General features: G+C 40.3%; 1 protein-coding gene across 1 annotated transcript; it reads left to right on the forward strand.

The window, feature by feature from the left end:
* The first annotated feature begins 5,662 nt into the window (after nucleotides 1–5,662).
* On the forward strand, nucleotides 5,663–6,175 carry LOC145824280 (uncharacterized). The gene has a single exon (XM_082923903.1). The coding sequence runs from the start codon at nucleotides 5,663–5,665 to the stop codon at nucleotides 6,173–6,175; it is 513 nt and encodes a 170-aa protein (XP_082780029.1).
* Nucleotides 6,176–19,050: the final 12,875 nt, after the last annotated feature.

The following is a 19,050-nucleotide window of genomic DNA, read 5'->3' on the forward strand; positions in this document are numbered from 1 at the left end:
TTTGATATCTTTGAGAGATTACTGACTTGATCGTTGGAGTGCCCCCGGGTGGACGAACCACCTTCGGATTCTCATCTTCTTGTGCAGGTTGTTGGGCATAATCTATTTTTCCGGTGCTCTCCAGTTGAGTCTCCCGTTTGGTTGTGTGGTCAAAAATCAACACTCACAATTTGACGCCGTTTGTGGAAACTTAAGAAGAATAGATGGCCAACAATAGGCAGGAAGAAAAGGTTGGGGACGACATCAATAGTGAGAGTTGTGAACATAAAGATCCTAACGTCGGGAAAAAACCACATAACGAGGGAGCACATGATCCGAATCATGGGGAGAAAGACATCGGCAAATAGGGGTATGCCCCTAAGATGTCTAGCCGAGATGAGTATTATAACGAAAGTGACCTCCAGGTATAGAAAGAGAGATACCTAAGGAGGGACATCGAGATGAAAAAGATGGGCAAAAAATTGGCCAACCTTCAATCTGTGGTCCACTTTATGATGTCGAACAACGTGATGTAACTACCATTCCCATTGCAGGACAGTCCGGTCCTAGAGGCCAAGACCGATGCCTAGAAAGGGGGGCAGAAAGTAGTCCCAGTAGTGCCACAACATGGTAGAGAAAATGAATGCTCACATCGGCCATCACGGGATGTCGACCACATTGAATTGGTATGAGGACAGTTGTAGAAAATAGCATGAACAAAAGGGACTTATGTCAGGGAACCTCGGCGTATCCAAGGGAAAGAACTTTGTTTTGATGTAGCAGACGTGAGGAAGTCCAAGAGGACAAATAATAACACTGGGAGCAGTGCCCCAAAAAGGCTGAAATCCGTTGATAATCGAGCTCTCGGACGAGAGAAGAAAGATTTGAGAAACTACCTCTAGAGGAAGCAACATAACGCCGAGGTCACGTCCCCTGTCAAACCGAGGACATCATTTTCGGCAAAGTTGGATACATTCGAAGTCCCAAAGAGATTTCACATGTCGAGGTTTCAGATTTATGACAGAAAGACTAACCCGAACATTCATTTTGGTTTATATTTAAATTCAATGGCATTATGGATAGGGCATGAATAGTTGTTGTAAAAAGTGTTTCCCTCGACCTTTGGGGAGCTTGCATCGGATTGGTTTCATAAGTTGCTGAAAGGAACTATGAAAAGTTGGGAAGGCTTGGCTGAGATGTTTGTGGCCAGGTTTGTTACGAACAAGCTACAGCCATTAAGGGTGGACTCTGTGCTAGCTTTGAAAATTAGCGAGAATGAGAGCCTTAGGGCTTATGCCAAACGGTATTACGAGGTGTTCAACCAAATACCGACATGTAACTAGGAGCTGGCAGTCGTTTCATTTAAAAACAGCCTGGAAGATGACTGCCCTCTCCAAAAATCTTTGGCGAAAAATCTACCAAAAAGTATAGAAGAGCTCATGGCACGAATAGAGAAATGTGCCAGAGCAGAGGAGGACACCAGGAGTCAAAGTGTCGAAGCAGAAGAAAAAAAACGGCTCGTCGAAGCGAGGCCGAGGTAATACCATAGTTAACAGGCAGGAGGTCGGATTAAGAGCTGCGTAGGCAGTTACTACTGTATTCAGGATCCTAATCCATAAGGTTCTGGAGAGGATCAGGAACCAACCATATTACAAAGCGCTAGAGAAAGTTCACGGTGAGTTTATGGGGAGGAGTATTGGGAAGCACTGCACTTATCACAATAAGGATGGGCATTTTACATAAGGATGTAGGGCCTTGAAAACACACTTGGAGGACTTGGTTAGACAAGGTCATTTGAGAGACTTGGTGGACGAGGCCAGAACAAGAGAAGAGCATGCAAGGTTTCCCCTAGCACCGGCAGCACCGCCTTCACCACCGCCACTGCCACCGCAACAAGCAAATAGACCCTAAGTGATCAATATGATTCACTCGAGAATGAATAAGAACGAAGTTAGGGGGGAAACACAGAGAGTAAAACACTTATAGCACATATACCAGGTTCAACAAAGAAGCCTAGAATGCACGAATATCAGGGACCAACAGTCTGTTTTACTGAAGCAGATTTAGACATGGTACAACATCTACACAATAATGCTCTGGTGGTGACTCTAAAGCTTGGCGACTGCTAGGTAAGGCGTATATTGATTGACCAAGGTAGTTCTTGTGACATCATGTATGTTAGATGTTACAAGGAACTAGGCCTTTATCTAGATGATTTAGAACAGTCTAACAGCCCGATGCTTGGATTCAATGGGATGCCAACATGGCCTCTCGGAGCAACAAATTTGGAGGTGCAAGCAGGCACCAAGAAGGTAAACGTAGAATTCATGGTGATTGACACCCCCTTCCCTTATAATGCTATTTTAGAAAGATCGTGGCTACACGTAATGAGGGATGTACCCTCAACACTGCGCCAGCTGTTGCGGTTTTCAATAGAGTAGGGGATTGAAGAAGTTAGAAGAGACCAGGTGCGGGCAAAAAATTACTTCATGGCAGCAATGAAGTCTACCTACACTGTGCAAGAAGTAGAGACAGTGGAAATATAAGACGAGGGCAATGAGGTCCTAGAAGATGTCGACAAAGAACCAGCCGACAAAAATGAGGAGGCTTTGAAGAAGGTCTTGATCCAGGAAGGAGATGAGGAATGCTTCTTTCTTTTCAGTTGTGGCTTAGCTGAGGAAGAGGAAAAGGAGTTGGAGGCATTCCTGCAAGCAAACATAGAAGTGTTTGCCTAGACGTCCTATGAGATGCCTGACATCGACCCCGAGGTCATATGTCATAGACTCAATGTGGACAGGTCGGCTAAACCTGTCATTTAACAAGCAAGAAGGCCGACATTATTGCATGTGGAGGCCGTTGAGGAGGAAGTCGATAAACTGTCAGAAGCCCAGGCCATCAGGGAGGTGAACTACCCTATCTGGCTGTCCAATATAGTAGTTGTGAAAAAGAAAAATGTGAAGTGAAGGGTCTACGTGGACTTCACCAGCCTGAATAAGGCTTGTCCTAAGGATAGTTTCCCCTTGCCTAAAATTGACCAACTGGTAGATGCTGCTTCAGGACATGGGAGGATGAGCTTCTTGGATGCTTACACAGGGTACCATCAGATTGCAATGTATCCCCCAGATGAAGAGAAGACCACATTCATCAGACTAAAAGGGCTTTACTGCTATAGAGTGATGCCTTTCGGGTTAAAGAATGCAAGGGCAACCTACTAGAGGCTGGTAACCAAGATGATTAAACATCTAATTGGCAGGACGGTAGAGGTCTACATTAATGATATGGTCATGAAGACCAAAGAACCTGAGAACTACCTGGCCGACTTGAAGACAATCTTTGACATCCTAAAGAACATATCGACTCCAACTCAATGCTTCAAAATGTGTATTTGGAGTTGGGTTCGGTAAGGTTCTAGGATACTTGGTCACTAGAAGGGGCATTGAAGCAAGCCCAGATCGGATCAAGGCCATCCTAGACTAGAAGAGCTCGACATTAGCCAAGCAAGTACAAATATTAATTGGAAAAGCTGCAGCCCTGAATAAGTTCATCAGCCGCAGCTTGGACAAGTGCAAACCATTTTTTAGTTTGCTAAAGAAGGCTATTGAGTTTTTATGGACAGAAGAATGCGAGGTCGCCCTGGTCGACTTGAAAAAATAATTGACAACAGCACCGGTTTTGTCAACTCTAGTGCCAGGAGAGGAATTGTTCCTATACTTAGCAGTTTCAGAGCACGTAGTAAGCGCAACTGTAATATGAGAAGAGGAGAGAGTGCAGAAGACAGTTTACTATGTGAGTAAAACTCTAGTAAGTGTAGAGACTAGGTACCTACCCTTAGAGAAATTAACGTTAGCCTTGGTGATGGCCTCCAAAAAACTAAATCACTACTTCTAAGCTCACAAAATGATGATGCTAACTGAGCATCCTTTGAAGTCCCTGTTACAGCATGGGGATCTGACAAGAAGAGTAGCCAGATGGGCGGTAGTGCTGGGCCAATACGACTTGGAGTTCAGGCCAAAAACAGCAATCAAGGGCCAAATCTTGGCCGACTTTGTGGCCGAGTTCACCCCTGGTACCATCCCATGCCGGCTCCGTTGAGCTGTGGCTTAGGGTGTCCAGGGAATAGGAAGATACCCAATTGGGGTTAAGAAACCCCACACCAGCAGAGTAGAAGAAGGTAGAAAAATCGAAACCTTACGATATCTACATCGGCGACTCCTTCCGCCTGTTTGTCGACAGAAGTTGAAACCGACAAGGAGCAGGGGCGGGGTTGGTTTTGATATCGCCGAATGGGCAATTGATACAGCAATCAATCTGTTTGGAATTCAAGGCCTCAAACAATGAAGTAGAGTTTGATGCACTAACGTTACGACCTATCCCAGTGACCAGGGCTGGATTCACTACTAACTAATTCTAAAATTTCTTAGATTAATTCCAAGTAATTAAATTAAATAATGCAGCGGATTAAAATAAAAGATGTAGATAAATATCTAAAGCGTACATAGAAATTATTATTTATGTAATGATGTAACATCAGTCAGATAATGATTACAAGAAAAAAAAAACATGATATCCATATCAAATTTAAGGTTCTGATCTACAGGGTAAAACCATCATTCTTTAAATTTCTTCACCTTAAAGGGGTTTTAACAGTTATAAGCGCATGGTAGAGTGAGAAATATTATACTGAGAGCATGAGGGTATAAAATCAGCATGGATAATTATTTAGGCTAAACGATGAATAGGTTGGTTCGAATAAATTATTTTTAATAATAGACATATAACACAAAATCATATAAACAAAATAATTATAACCACGGTACAAAATAGAACAGAGGGTTAATGGATCCATGACAGATAGAGGGTCACGAAGTGACTAATCAGAGGGCCAAAGGTTATTTACGTCCCCCAAGGCATGGGACTGTTAAAGGGTCACTAAAGTGACAATTCAGAGGGCTAGTAATTATTTAAGTCCCCAAGGCATGGGACTTCCGTGGTGGTACTTATTCAAAACAAATGTTTATAAAATCATTGTCAAATATTTTCTAAAATTTAAAAAAACATATCCATGGGTTTCAATTTAAGCCAATAGCGTTCAGAAAATAATCCACGTGATTGAAGCATTAATATAACCATAAAACGTAAATTATATAAAATAATTCGTGGTAACTCAAAACATTCATAAAATATATTATGGTGACTCAAGGTATAATATTACTCACCTTATTATCAACCCTTAGCCTTTATTTCCCTATTATTGCTTACTAGTATACTGTACTTGTTTTGAATCTATGTATCTCTTTCTTGTTTCTTTCCGAAGCTTAGCGACACACTATTTATAGGGGTAATGTACACAGTCATGTGGTAAATTTTGCCACCACGTGTCACTCAAACCACTTGCCATCTGCTTCTTCTCTAGATGACTTATCCAGGTGCTTATCCTAGCTAAATATGCATATTCACCACCCTATGTGCTAGGGTGGTGCCAGGCCATATATATCCCATTTTTTTTTTAACATTTCACTTTATCAACCATTCAATATACACTTTAAATATATATATATATATATATATATATATATATTTGTGATATTTATCACAACCAATTGCAGGACTAAGGCTCGTAGCAGCCATAGAAGCTGATTAGGTGGTAATATATTGTGACTCCCAACTTATTGTGAATCAAGCAATGGGCGAGTATGCAGCCCGAGATGAAAGAATGATAGCCTGTGTCAAAGAGGTTGTCAAGTTGTTAGCATCATTCCAAGATTGTCGGCTACAACAAGTTAGCCGAGATGATAACAGTCATGCTGATGCCCTGGCTAACCTGGCTAGTGCAATAAAGCCAAGGGAGCCAAAGACAATCATGGTTGACTATTTAACAGGACTAAGTGTGGAACCTCAGATAACAGAATATGAGGCAATGTGCATAGAAATAGGTCCAAGCTGGATAGACGTAATAGTGATATTCCTTAGGGATGACAAGTTGCCAGAAGACAGAAGAGAGGCACATAAGACCAAGCTGAAGTCGTTCAGGTTTTGCTTATCAACAGAAGGCCACTTATACAGAAGATCCTTCACCGGACCTCTACTTCGGTGTGTGCATCCCTCTCAGGTAGAGGACTTCTTATATGAGATCCATGAAGGGGTTTGTGGAAGCCATGCTGGAGTCATATCACTTGCTCATAGAGCCATAACTTAGGGGTATTGGTGGCCCTACATGCAGAAGGATGTTGAGGCCTATATTAGGAAGTGTGAGAAGTGTCAAAGGTTTGCACCTTTGATACATCAGCCAGTAGCAGATTTGAACCCAGTATCCAATCCTTGATCATTTGCCCAGTGGGGTGTAGATCTTGTTGGGCAGTTGCCCTAGGCAACTAGACAAAGGAAGTTTCTACTAGTAGCAACTGACTACTTCACAAAATAGGTAGAGGCTGAGCCTCTTGCGAAAATTTGAGATATTGATGTGAAAAATTTCATCTGCAAGAACATAATCACCGGGTTTGGGATTCCAAGAGCTATCATGGCGAATAATGGCACCCGATTTGATTGTAAGCTGATTAAAAGCTTTTGTGCCAAGTACAAAATTAAGAACTATTACTCTACACATAGTTTCCCCAAAGTAATGGCCAGGCAGAAGCATCCAACAAAACCATCAAGGATGGGATCAAGAAGAGGTTAAAAGCAGCCAAAGGAAGATGGGTTGAAGAATTGCCCAATGTGCTTTGTACATATTGGCCTACGCTGAGAAGATCTACTAGTGAATCACCTTTTGCCATGGCTTATGGCACTGAAGCAGTTATCCCACTGGAGGTCGGCATCCCTGGAATCAGAACCCAGGGAGTGGAGAATAGGACCAATGATCCATACTTGGCCCGAGATCTGGACCTAGTAGAAAAGAAAAGAGAGAAAGCATCAATTCAGATTGGGGCATATCATCAGCAGCTTGCTAGGGCTTGCAACAAGAAAGTCAACTCAAGAGAGTTCAAGAATGGGGACTTGGTCCTAAGAAAAATTATCAGCAAGAAGAAGGATCCAGGGGAGGGAAAACTTGGCCCATACTGGGAAAGACCTTATTGAATCATCTCGGTTGCCTGCAATGGAGCATATCGGCTTGAAGACAATGATGGCAAAGAGTTGACAAGACCTTGGAACACTTACAATTTGAAGTTTTTTTTTATCATTAGCCTTTTGAGATTTATGTAATTTATTAGCTGAAGCTTTAATAAAACGTTAGCTCGATTTTGTTTTCATATATTATTGTTGACACTTGTTTGATAGGACTAAAATAGTCTTATGATGAGGTTTCTGATTGAAACATGATGAGCAACTTAGACTTGTTATATGGCAGAGTTGAATTATACTTACATATGATAGAGTTGAACTAAGTTGATGATATTTCTGATTGAAACATGATGAGTAACTTAAACTTGTTATATGGCAGAGTTGAATTATACTTACATATGATAGAGTTGAACTAAGTTGATGATGTTTTTGATTAAAACATGATGAGTAACTTAGACTTTTTATGTGGCAGAGTTGAATTATATTTGCATATGATAGAGTTGAACTAAGTTGATAATGTTTCTGATTGAAACATGATAAGTAACTTAGACTTGTTATATGGTAGAGTTGAATTATACTTGCATATGATAGAGTTGAACAAAGTTGATAATGTTTCTAATTGAAACATAATGAGTAACTTAGACTTGCCATATCGGCAGAGTTAAACTAAGTTGAATAAAAACAGACTGGCCATGTCGGCCAAATTGAACTAAGTTTGCTCTAATTTGATTAATGAAGAAACCAAGGTTGAACACTTCAGCTAGTCTTTGTTTGAATCTGACGCATGCTTAATGTGAACTTAAAGGGTACTTAGGTTCACATTAGGGGGTAGGGAATAGGAGTGATAAATAAGCTTGAAGGCTTGGTACTTGTTGAAATTTTTAGACGAATTTACAGTTAGAATGGGCTTGACACGTGTGAAATTTTAGAGTAATTTACAAGTTGAAGTTAGTTGAGGTAATAAAGAAATGGGTGTCCGAGGAATTTATTACCCGAGATATCCAACCAAGCAGTCAAGCTTGAAAAGGTTCGAAAGGCTAGAAGAAAACAAGTACAAGTAAGGAAGCAACACTTGTTAAGTGTTGGTTGAGAAAAACAGTCAATGTTTAAATCCGAGGTGGCTAACTAAGGATAACTCCGATGTAATACTTATATGATATGTTCTAAACCAAAGTGATTTCATAGAATAAACTTGGAAGAAGTAGAAAAATATTCTTAGTATGGGAAGCACGCAAGGCATAAAGAGAAAAATAGTAAACATGAATGAAAATAGCATTCAACACTTAGCCAACAGAAACCATGCATTCATAGAAGAAATTGTTTTAAAGACAAAAAGGCATTTCGGCCTAGCCTAGAAGATTGCTTGTTCAGATACAATGTTACAACTGCTTAAAAGTAAAAAAGAAAAAGTACAAAGAGTAGAAAATCCTAAGTACTTGCATCCCCAACATTTTCCTTAGCCTGCTCTACCTCGGTGATAGGCGTTGTTTTAGCCTCGACAGGTAGCTGGGCAGACCTTTCAGCTTGGATTTCGGTATCGATTTCGAGTAAAGTTTGGTCTAGACTCTTCTCAGCTGAAGCGATCTCGGCCTCAAAAGTAAGTTTCCCAGTGGAGGTGCCTTTTGGAACCTCGTCCTCATCCTCTCCGGTCAAATCCCGGGATTGATCGTTAAGGGTTGGGGACTTGGCCACAGCAGCAACCTCGATCTGGGTACTAGTCTCTTCCTCGGCCTCTACCTTTTCCTCGTCGTCGACCTCTATCTTTTCCTCTTCCTCTTCCTCTTCGTTGACCTAGGCGTCGGATGCATCCTAAGAAGTTGGGAAAGGAATTGATAATATGGTAAGATTTTAGAGTGGCAAATCAAGGGGCACCACCAACTTATCAAGAGCAACCACCCAGCCCAACTGGAAACCCTTGTTGCAGGCTAAGTTGACTTGTCCTTTATATTGATCTCGGACGACGACTTGGCCTTCTTCGAAAACCTTCTCATCGGCCACTTTGACCTCGGCCGCCTTCGAATCAAGAGCCTCAATGAGCTTGGCCTCGAATTCTGCTGCCTTAGCCTTGGCAACCTCAACATCAGCCTTGGCAGCCTCGGCAATAGCCTCAGCAGCTTCAGCTTTGGCCTCAGCTTGGCTTAGCGCAACCTTGGCAGCCTTGGCCTGGTCCATGAAATTTCTGTTGCTAACCTCGGTTTTATTCAGTGAAGAAAGGAGCTTAGCAGCCTCTTAGGTTTTATTCACCAACTCCTTCCTCATCATCTCAGTCTTGACCGTGTGCGAGTGTGCATGCTAGATGGCCTACAAGAAATAAAATAGATTAGTAGAATTTTAGTTAAGTATTGGAAAGCTTTAAAAAAAGTGTAGCAGGAAACTTACCAAGACCAAGTGCTGCATCATTAGGCCGAAGTTCTCGTATTTATGGAGATCAGCTATATGGTTCATGTCTACTGGGAAGAGGAAAACCATTAACAGGGCAGCGCCAACCTCAACGTTCTCAATCGCACTGTCACCAGCTGTCAAAGGCCAGACTCCGACCATGAGCTCAGGCACCCAAGTCTGATCGCGTGGGAAGCTGCTGCTACCCTGTGGGCAATCATACTTTGGATTTTTTGTTGGTGGGGTTTTTGGAGTTTTGGCCTCAGCTGGCCTTTTTTCAATGGCAGTTGAGCATGTCTTAATCTCGACCAACTTGGAGATTGACAAGTGTCCTCAGAGTTGACCTGAGTCACTGCTGCCTTGGCCTTAGCCTTTTTCACCCTCTTAGGCTTTTGCTTGGACTAGGATAGAGAAAAGGAGGACTAAATAGCCACTACCCCAGGGATGTTAGCAAGAAGATCTTCAACGATGGCTGGTTTGTGGCCCATCTCGTCGACTGTTGCAGTGATGGTAGCCTTGGTACCAAAATGAAAAGTTAGAAGGGCAATGAGGGGGTTTGAAGGGTCGATTTTCGAGAAGTCAAGACCTTCTAGTTCAGCCAGCAAGGACATTTACAGGAGCTCAGCGTCAACGCTAGTGTTGGGTTGGATGAATTAATTGAGGAGCAGAGGTTGATGGTTGTAGACACCCCATTTTTGACTGACCGCAAGATTTAGGTGCTTGGTTCGATACACTCGATGATGAAAGTTGAATTGTGAATTCGCAGCGATTCATATTCAATCAAGCTCTCAAAATAACCTTAAATCTTCAACATTTACCTTGTTGGAACCTATGAGTTTCATTTTTGAACCATTTTCCACTCTGAGTTAAGTTTGAATAAAAAAAACAGAGGAGGCTTCAAAGCCCGGTTGTGCATCAGTGATGGCCGGCTGGCCCTTGGTGGCAAAAAACACTATTCTGGGCAAGAGCCCGCTAGCTGTCTATTTTTGAAGATATTTATCACTTTTGAGCTCGAATTCTATAAAAACGAAGTTGTGTGATTGTTTTGAGGGTTGAACAAAATTTAGAGAGCTTATATACACCTTGAGAGCTCCTCCCTCCTCCTTCTTCCATTGCAAGCAACCTTTGAGTTAACCTAGCTTCCTTGTCTCTATACTCCATATACTCCATATACAACCTTTGAGCTAACCTAGCTCCTCCCTCCTCCTTCATCTCTATACTCCATATACAACCTTGTCTCACCACCTTAGAGTCTTGGTTGATCTTAGAGAAGCATAATTCAAGCTTGAGAGTGGGTCGAAACCAAGTTTGGATCACAAACAACAAGCTTACCCCTTGAAAGGTATAAGCTTGTTTTCTTCTCTCTTGCTTTCATTTCTTCCATTTGCTTCATAATTTGAACAGCTATCAAAAGGGTAGAGAGCTTACTCTTTCTACACCTTTACCAATAGCTCAAACCCTTCCTTTTCCATTCTTTTTCTTTGATATCTATACTAATTTTCAAGGTTTTCAAAGGGCCAAAAATCATGTTTTGGTGTTTCAAAAGTGGAGGGGTTACTAGCCTTCATTCTTTTCTTTATTGTCTAGTTTTTTAGGCTATTTTCATTAACTTTTAGCCTCTATTTTTCATATGTTAAGGGCTGTTTTTTGGGCTATCCAAGCCTTTTACATTGGTTCATGCTTTGTTTAGTTCATTTGTTGTCTCATAAGTTAGCATACATAGCTTGTTGCATGTTATTCTAGCTTTTGTTCAATTCATTTCCATGTTTAAGAGTCTAAGTTTAAACAATCAATCCACCATCTATCTCTTTCATGCTTGAGAATGATTTCAACCGATTGAGGTTGCTCAAAACATGTAAGAGAGACTCTTACTTAATGGCTTAATCTTTTCGAAGATTCATTGCCAACGGTATAGTCTTTCTCTCATGCTTTAGAAGAACCTCTCGTTTGACATTACTTCTTATTTAAAGGACTTTAACATCACCATAGACAAATGGACTAAAGAATGACAAGGCTTAATAAAATTAGTTTAAAACTTGGATCAACCCACATAAAGAAAGTGGCTTAAATTGCTTCAACTTGGCCGGACGTTATGCCAAGTTACTTGTGTCAAGAGTCGTCACATGCTAATCCATGGCATTTTGATGATTCTTGAAACGTTGCAACCTCCCTCTTTGAGTTCATACTATGACAAGAGGGTGGGGTGGTCTTATTCTTCGCATTTTGTCGACTTTTGTATAAGATCGCATCCGAGATCATCAAGCAACCATTTTGCTCATTGATGGTTTTGGAATCAATTTCAACCTTCTCTTGAGGCTTTCCCATGACAGAGGAGTAAGAAAGGGACAAACAAAGATTGAGGACACTTTGTCTGCACTGGTTCACCTTAGAACACAAAAATAGAGCTTTGCACCAAATTGATGCACAACCGACCAATCATAGGCCCGGTCGGCCATCAATGATGCACGACCAACCCTCAGTGTGTGGCCAGCAGTGCAGTTTTTCAAAAAACAGAAGCAGTGGCTGAAGGTGAAACATAAGCGGCTTGGGCAGACAGAGTAGCTCTCAGGCACTATCCATGTAACCTTTATCCATTTTCACTTACGCATTTTGTCGAATGTAATTAATCTTGTTATAATTAATTAGTTGTAGCTAGTTAATTTTACAAAGTGTTATAATTAATTAGTTAGTTAATTATTTATTCAAATTTCGTTTTGTAATTAGTTAGTTAACTAGAATAGTTAGTTAATTCATTTCATTTGTAATAATTAGTTAAGTAAATTAGCTAGTATTCATTCGATTTTGTAATAATTAGCTTAATTAGCTTAGTTTAGTTAATTAGCTATTTTATCTATTCGGGCCCTCCTGCGCCAGGGCATCAATGTTGTAATAATATGTATGTCTTCCAACCCCACGCCTTTCTCCTTTTTATTTATCCACTTTTGATGGTTAGATTAGGGGCATCACGTTTCAATTAGCATATCACATGTTTTCATCCATTTATTTGTCTTGCATGCACCGAGGCTTGGTTCATCATTCAAACTTGCATTGTCATTTATTACTTTGTTGAATACGTGTTTAAACGCATGCTATGAAATTGTTGCAAATAACATGTTAAATAGCCGAGCCTATTTTAGTTGCATTTTCATCTTGTATAGTTAGGTATCATGCATATTTTTCTAACTCTTTTGTTTTATCTTAGCTTGGAGTATTAGGTAAGCTTTTTATTTGCTTTAGCATACTTGCATGAGTGTGAGTGATTGCCATAACTAGCATGCTTGCCATGAGGCTAATTGCTTAATTAATAAACTGTTTGAATGCCCATGGATGAAGGCTTCTTGCTTGAATTGGAATAATTTGAGCAATGTTTATATGCGGTCACTTTTTCAAGTGACACATATTTCAAAATAATTTTCAAAACAAACATGACTCAAGTGTTCCAATTCTTGCGAGTTAGTCTATACTTGTGTGTGCGCATCACATAGTAACGCTAGCCTAATAAACCGGAACAAGAGCATATTATGTTGATAAAAATCATATCATGTTTAGTAGAGGCTGATCTTTGATTGAATGAGTGGGGTGCTCAATTCATGACCTTCCCCTTTCGTACCTAAGTTCCTGAGCTGAGATAATCTTGGTGATGACGTACACGTGGCCTTTGGCACGAGTCGTGTGTTTCATAAATTTTTCCAAAACAAAATATTTAGGTGGCGACTCTGTATCTAGCAAAGCAGTTCATTTTTGGCAATTTGATTCAAAATCGATTTTCCAAAAGATTTGCTGGATTTGGACTCTTTGGTATTTATCAATTTCACATTGCACTTGTGAGATTAGATTCAAAACCGCGTGAGTTCGAACTATAGGGCTATATTTCGAGCTTCCAAAAGGGGGAACGAAAAAGCCGAGCTACAGTTTCTGGCGATTCTGCTCGGGAATTAGAGAACTTAACTTGAACTTCATGATGTGAAATTTTATCTACATTTATATGTTTCTTTACATTGCATTTGCATTGGTGCGCCTAAGTCATTGTGTTTGCTATCTGTTATTCTTAGACGATTTGCCCGAAGCTTGCCCAAAAGCTTGCCAAAAGGCTGACCGGTTACGGGCTCTGCCACGATAGGAACACAACCCTTGGATCTGGACTACCGCTGTACCGTTTGATCCTCCTTTCACTTCTTGGTGTTAGGTGTGAGAGGTATATTAGGTAGTCTTGCCAAGGTACCCTTTTGACCATTTGGCCTAGTTGTATATCGAAAAGCTATAGAGACTGTTCCAGACTAGAATAGGTTGCTCACCCAAATTCAGGATTGCGTGAAACCACTTTGTTTGAATAGTGAACCCTAGTTCCTGACGAAACTAGGACAAGGTAACCCTATCCCCTCATAGGGGTGTTTTGGATCTCACTTAATCGGTATGTGCTTTATAGTGAAACTGTATAGGAACGTGCGTATCAGTTGCAAGTTGGGTATCAGTTTTTGGGCAGAATTCAGTATTGAGAGCAGTCCTACAGCTTTGATTACATTTATATGTTGTTAACGTCTGAGCTGAGGTGCTGTGCGTTTTTCTGATTTTTACTTTCTTTTTGTTTTATTTCTTTTTGCTAAGTAGTTTATCACAATAGTTTCGGAACGTTTGAATATCCCCTGAGCAGTCTGGAGTCGTGTTAGAAGGCTTTACAGTTCCGGAGATCTTGTTAAGGGACAACCTGTGTTTGCTTCGCTCCCACCAGTTACTAGACGGAGAAAAGTTAGGCATAATTCACTAGTCCAACGATCACCTACATCTAGTCAAACTCAGCTTTCTACATCTAGTCCAGTACGAGATTTTTTGCCCATCCCAATGGCACAATATCCCCCAGTTAGCATGGAGGACCTAATCTATCACCTTCAGCAAACAGTTGAAACCATGCAGCAAGATGCTGCTCGCCAGACTGAGGTCACAGCACGCCAGACTGAGGTCATCAATAGGCTACAACAACAACAACCACAATCAGCAGTAGCTTCTGAATCTCATGCACCTCCTACGGGTATTCCAGCACCCAGAGCCACACTCCGTACTACTAATGCCCAGACTGAGAATCAGGGCAATCCGGTAGACCCCATCCCACCACAAGCCTTCAAGGCACCAGTGCACCAAACTGAGGCTCCGTTTGAATTTAAAGTTGACCCGACTGTACTTAAGGTCAATAAGCTGGAGAAGCTTTTCAAGCGAGCATAGGGCGAGAACTCTATCCCCGATATCAAAGATGGATATACTGACTCTATATTAACCTTGCCAGACCGGTTCAAAATGCCACACATAGATCGATTTGATGGTTGCGGAGACCTCATGGTTCATCTTTGGCTGTTCTCAGACATTTTGCGGCCGATGGGCCTTACCAGATTGTAAAAACTCTCACTCTTTGGCCAAACCCTGTTGAGTATAGTAGTTATTTGGTATGCGAAGCTTGAGGATTCTGTGAAGCAGAGTTTGGAGGAAATGGCTGAGGTTTTTATTGCACAGTACTCTTACAACACCCAAATCGAGGTTACAACCTGTGATCTCGAAGCAATGCACTAGGAGCCAAAGGAGGGCTTTTCAGAATTCGTAACAAGGTAGAAGGCCAAGGCTTCAATGATGACTACACGACCTTCAAAGAAAGACCAGATAAGAATGGTAGTTTGTAATCTGTATGAAAAATTGTTGCAGAAAATAATAATCCCACCCTTGTTCACATTCCCCGAGCTCCATGAGATGAGAGTCCAGATTGAAGACGCCATGAAACAAGGGTTGATAATTGATGAGAAAGAGCAGGCCAAGAGGCATTTTGTACGCAGTTTCAATGCAACCACTAGTGGAAACACAGCTGTGCGGCCGTCGGATGTGAGTGTTGTCACCACCACAAACAAAACCACAAACCCCTTTGCCAAAACAACTCTGCAAACTTCAAACAACCCGCCTCGATTCCAAAGGACCTTCACCCCACTTTACATGCCTTTATCACAAGCCCTGAGGGTGCTGATCAAAAAAGGGCACCTCAAACCGTTAGAGCATTGCCCACTACCTAATCCTCTCCCACTGAAACACAACCCATCCAAGTATTGTGCGTTTCATCAACAACACGGTCGCGAGTCATGAGATTCAAGATCTCATTGATAACAAGATGATCACACCACCCCCAAAAGCCAAATGTAACTACCAACTCTCTCCCGACCCATAACCAAGTTCCTCCACCTCACAATCTAAACCTAATCCATACACTGGCCCTCTCCTATGATCCTAGTGTATATATCACCCTTTTCCACCTACCCAGACTGACGATGTTCATTTCTGAAAGCACAGATTTGTGCACGATGGACACGTCTAAACCTGAGATGGTGACAGAGGCAGAAAAATAGAGGTTGGCCTTAGAGAAGAGTATGAGTCTGCTACTTGAGTGCTCCGAGGATTTGACTGAGGGGGAGTATGATCCGTGCTGCTACATTGTGCCGATTAATCAAGCCAAGGCAAAAGTGGTATTGTCAACAGTAGCGAAGGTCAATGTGGTTCGGGAGGATGGCTCAAGCCAAGATCTGGATGATCTGGCAGAGTTGGAAGAGGACTTAGACAATCTGTAATTCTTTGACGAACAAGATCAATGTGAGGTGCAGATTGACTAATTTTATTTAAATGGGTCGACAGACAACTCTGGGTGGTTGAGTGATGAACCTAATCGAGAAAAAGGAATTGAAACAAAACCAGAAGAAAAAGGAAGCAAGAATAGCTGCAGTGGCCGGAATAGTTGATGAAAACGAGAAAGTGTTGGAGAGCACCGTCGTCGAGAATTTAGCTCAAGAATTAAGCACTGTGAGTACTGCGGACACCGAACAAGAAGCTGCGTTGAAGCAGTTTGAACAAGAGAGAATTCAAGACAAGCAGAAAGCTGTGTTGGCCCAACACCTTGTGGGGGATGCTTGTGTAATGTCGTACACTGAGGAAATTGACCACATGACGAGAAGTGGGAGATATTTCAAACCACCACACTTGGACCAAGCTGAGGCCTCTGGAAAAGATAGAGGGGTTGAGAAGCAGAAAGAGAAACAGTTGGAAGAAGAAGCAGTTTTGAAGTAACTGAAGAAGATCCAAGTCGACATTTCGATCTGGGGGCAGCTCATAGCTTCTCGAGTGTATCGACAGGTTATACTATCAGCGATGGACAGGGCCAAACTGTTCATTGACACTACCCTTGAACATCTTGTGGGATTAGTTTTCCCAGGAGGTGCTGCACCAACTTTGACCTTTTCCGAGAAAGAGCTCCTGCCAAAAGGCTCAGCACACAACAAACCTCTGTACATATTTGTTGAGTGCAGAGAAAAATGGGTGCCAGTGGTGTTGGCCAATACTGGGCTGACTATCAATGTTTGTCCATCTTGTACAACTTATGCCATCGGTCTAAAACCAGTAGATTTTGTGCCTACAGCCCAAGTGATTCGGGCATATGACAACATAAGCAGGGAGGTTATGGGCATAGTACAAGTTTGAGTTCAAGTGGGCCCGGCACAACAGGATATGGAGTTTCATGTCCTAGATGTGCCGGCCACTTTCAGCTTACTACTAAGAAGACCCTGGCTGCACCTTGTGAAAGCAGTCTCTTCTACCCTCCATCAAAGGCTGAAGTACCTTTACAGGAAGGGAGTGGCTATTGTGTTCGGGAATTTGTCCATACATCTTCCGCCAGAGGTAACTACACTAGTACTGGAAATCGACCATGGTAATGAGGATGCATTCCTTTCAGGGTTTACTCTGGCCGAGGCCCGAGTAGTGCAGAACATCTGGGCAGCTGATGGGGGCTTGTATGTCTGTAACGACCCCATCGTGTATAGTGATTAGCACTTAATTAATTAAGGAGATTTGAAATTTAATTGCCAATTATTCCAATTTAATCTGGGTTTTACGAAAATTATGGAGATTGATTCATTTATGGTTCTATTAAGTATTTATTTTGGAAATAGAAATTAAAAGCCTAAATGGCTCAAGAAAGTATAAATAGTGAATTGAATTATTGTAAATTTCGAGTATCGGACCATATGAGAAGCTTAATTAAATATTCGATTCAGATCTATAAAACTAAGATTTGATTAACTGGATCCGAATTGGAGTTAATTAAATTATACGGATTAGGAATTAAGATCATTATAAATTAAATTTATTTATGGGGTGCCCTATTTGAATATATAGTTTAATTGACGGAAATTTGGAGTCTGATCAGAAATTGAAGGCCTAAATGATTTGGAAAATCAAAATTTATGATGAAAATAAGTTTAATTTAATATTTGGAGCCTTTTTGGAGTTTGATTAAAAATCTGATTCAGATTAATAAATTTAAATATAATTAATTGGGCTATAAAAGAAGTCAAATTAGACTAATTAAATTAAGTGAGATTTGTACTTAGTCATGATTAATTGGGTAAGGATTTTACATAACTAATTAAAATTAAGAGATGGTTAATTAAGCTAATTATAATCAAAGTTCAATCTCAATTAAGTATCTTATGCAAGATTAATTAGTTAAAGAAATAATCAATACACCACCACATGGTTTATCTAAAAAGCCAAGTGTCCCACTAATTGAATAGAATAAAATAATAAAAGAAAGATGAATGAACTCACTCAATAAGGCTTTCACTCTGCTAGAAGAGAGAATTAGGCCGAGAGAGAGAGATATGAAGCTTTGTGTTGATGGGTTTGAAGAAAACTCAAGAAATTGAAGACCAAGGAGGAAACTCAAAGCTTGATCAAGAAATGCAACAAATCAAGACTCCAAGTAAAGTATTGAAACTTAAATCTTGTAGATAAATCATCTAGCAACTAAAATAAAAAAGGATTTGGGTTCAATTTCATATCATTTGGAAGAAATTAGCAAGAAGATGAAGAAAATTAAGCCAGACTCATGTTTATGGAAATTAATTATTTTGAGTTTAATTTTTGTAATCTTGCATGAGATTAAGTTCCATTGTTACATGCATGAGGGAATTCTATGAGTATTTGAATCCATATTTACATGCATCATGGGTTTTGGAGAAATTGAGCCATTTAAGTTCACATTTTGAAGAGAAAAATGAAATGTTTTATGAACATCAAGTTAATGAAAATTTAGAATTAATCCTAATGTTAGATAAAGTTTTGATTTTATAATTAGATTTTTAATCCATGCATGTAATGTAATTTAAGATTTTATTTAAATTAAACATATTTTGAAACATCTATGATTATAAATTAAGTTGAGGTTACAAATTAGGTTAAGTTTAAGATTATGGAAATTAGTTGGAAAATTTATAAGAATATAAAATCTGTAATTTTGATGTCAATTTCATACATGTGAATGATTTTATAAGGAGTTTATGATTTTAATTTCATGTTTTGAAAGAAAATAGAAAGAGCTTGAAGTCAATTTTATGTAACTAAAAAGAAAATGAGAAATTGGATTCATGTTCAATTTATGGAGATTAATTTAGAGATTAATCACTTTGGGTTTGGAATTTGGCTTGTTATGGAGAAAATGAGTTAAAACCAAATTTGGACAATTGGAGCATGATTTTGAATAAATGATTTCTAATTGAGAGTGTTTACTAAATTATACATTGGTTCTCCATATTTGGGTACCAAAAATATATG

Source organism: Camellia sinensis, chromosome 4 (genome assembly GCF_055761805.1).
Source record: "Camellia sinensis isolate YWXY chromosome 4, ASM5576180v1, whole genome shotgun sequence".
NCBI classification, from domain to species: domain Eukaryota; kingdom Viridiplantae; phylum Streptophyta; class Magnoliopsida; order Ericales; family Theaceae; genus Camellia; species Camellia sinensis.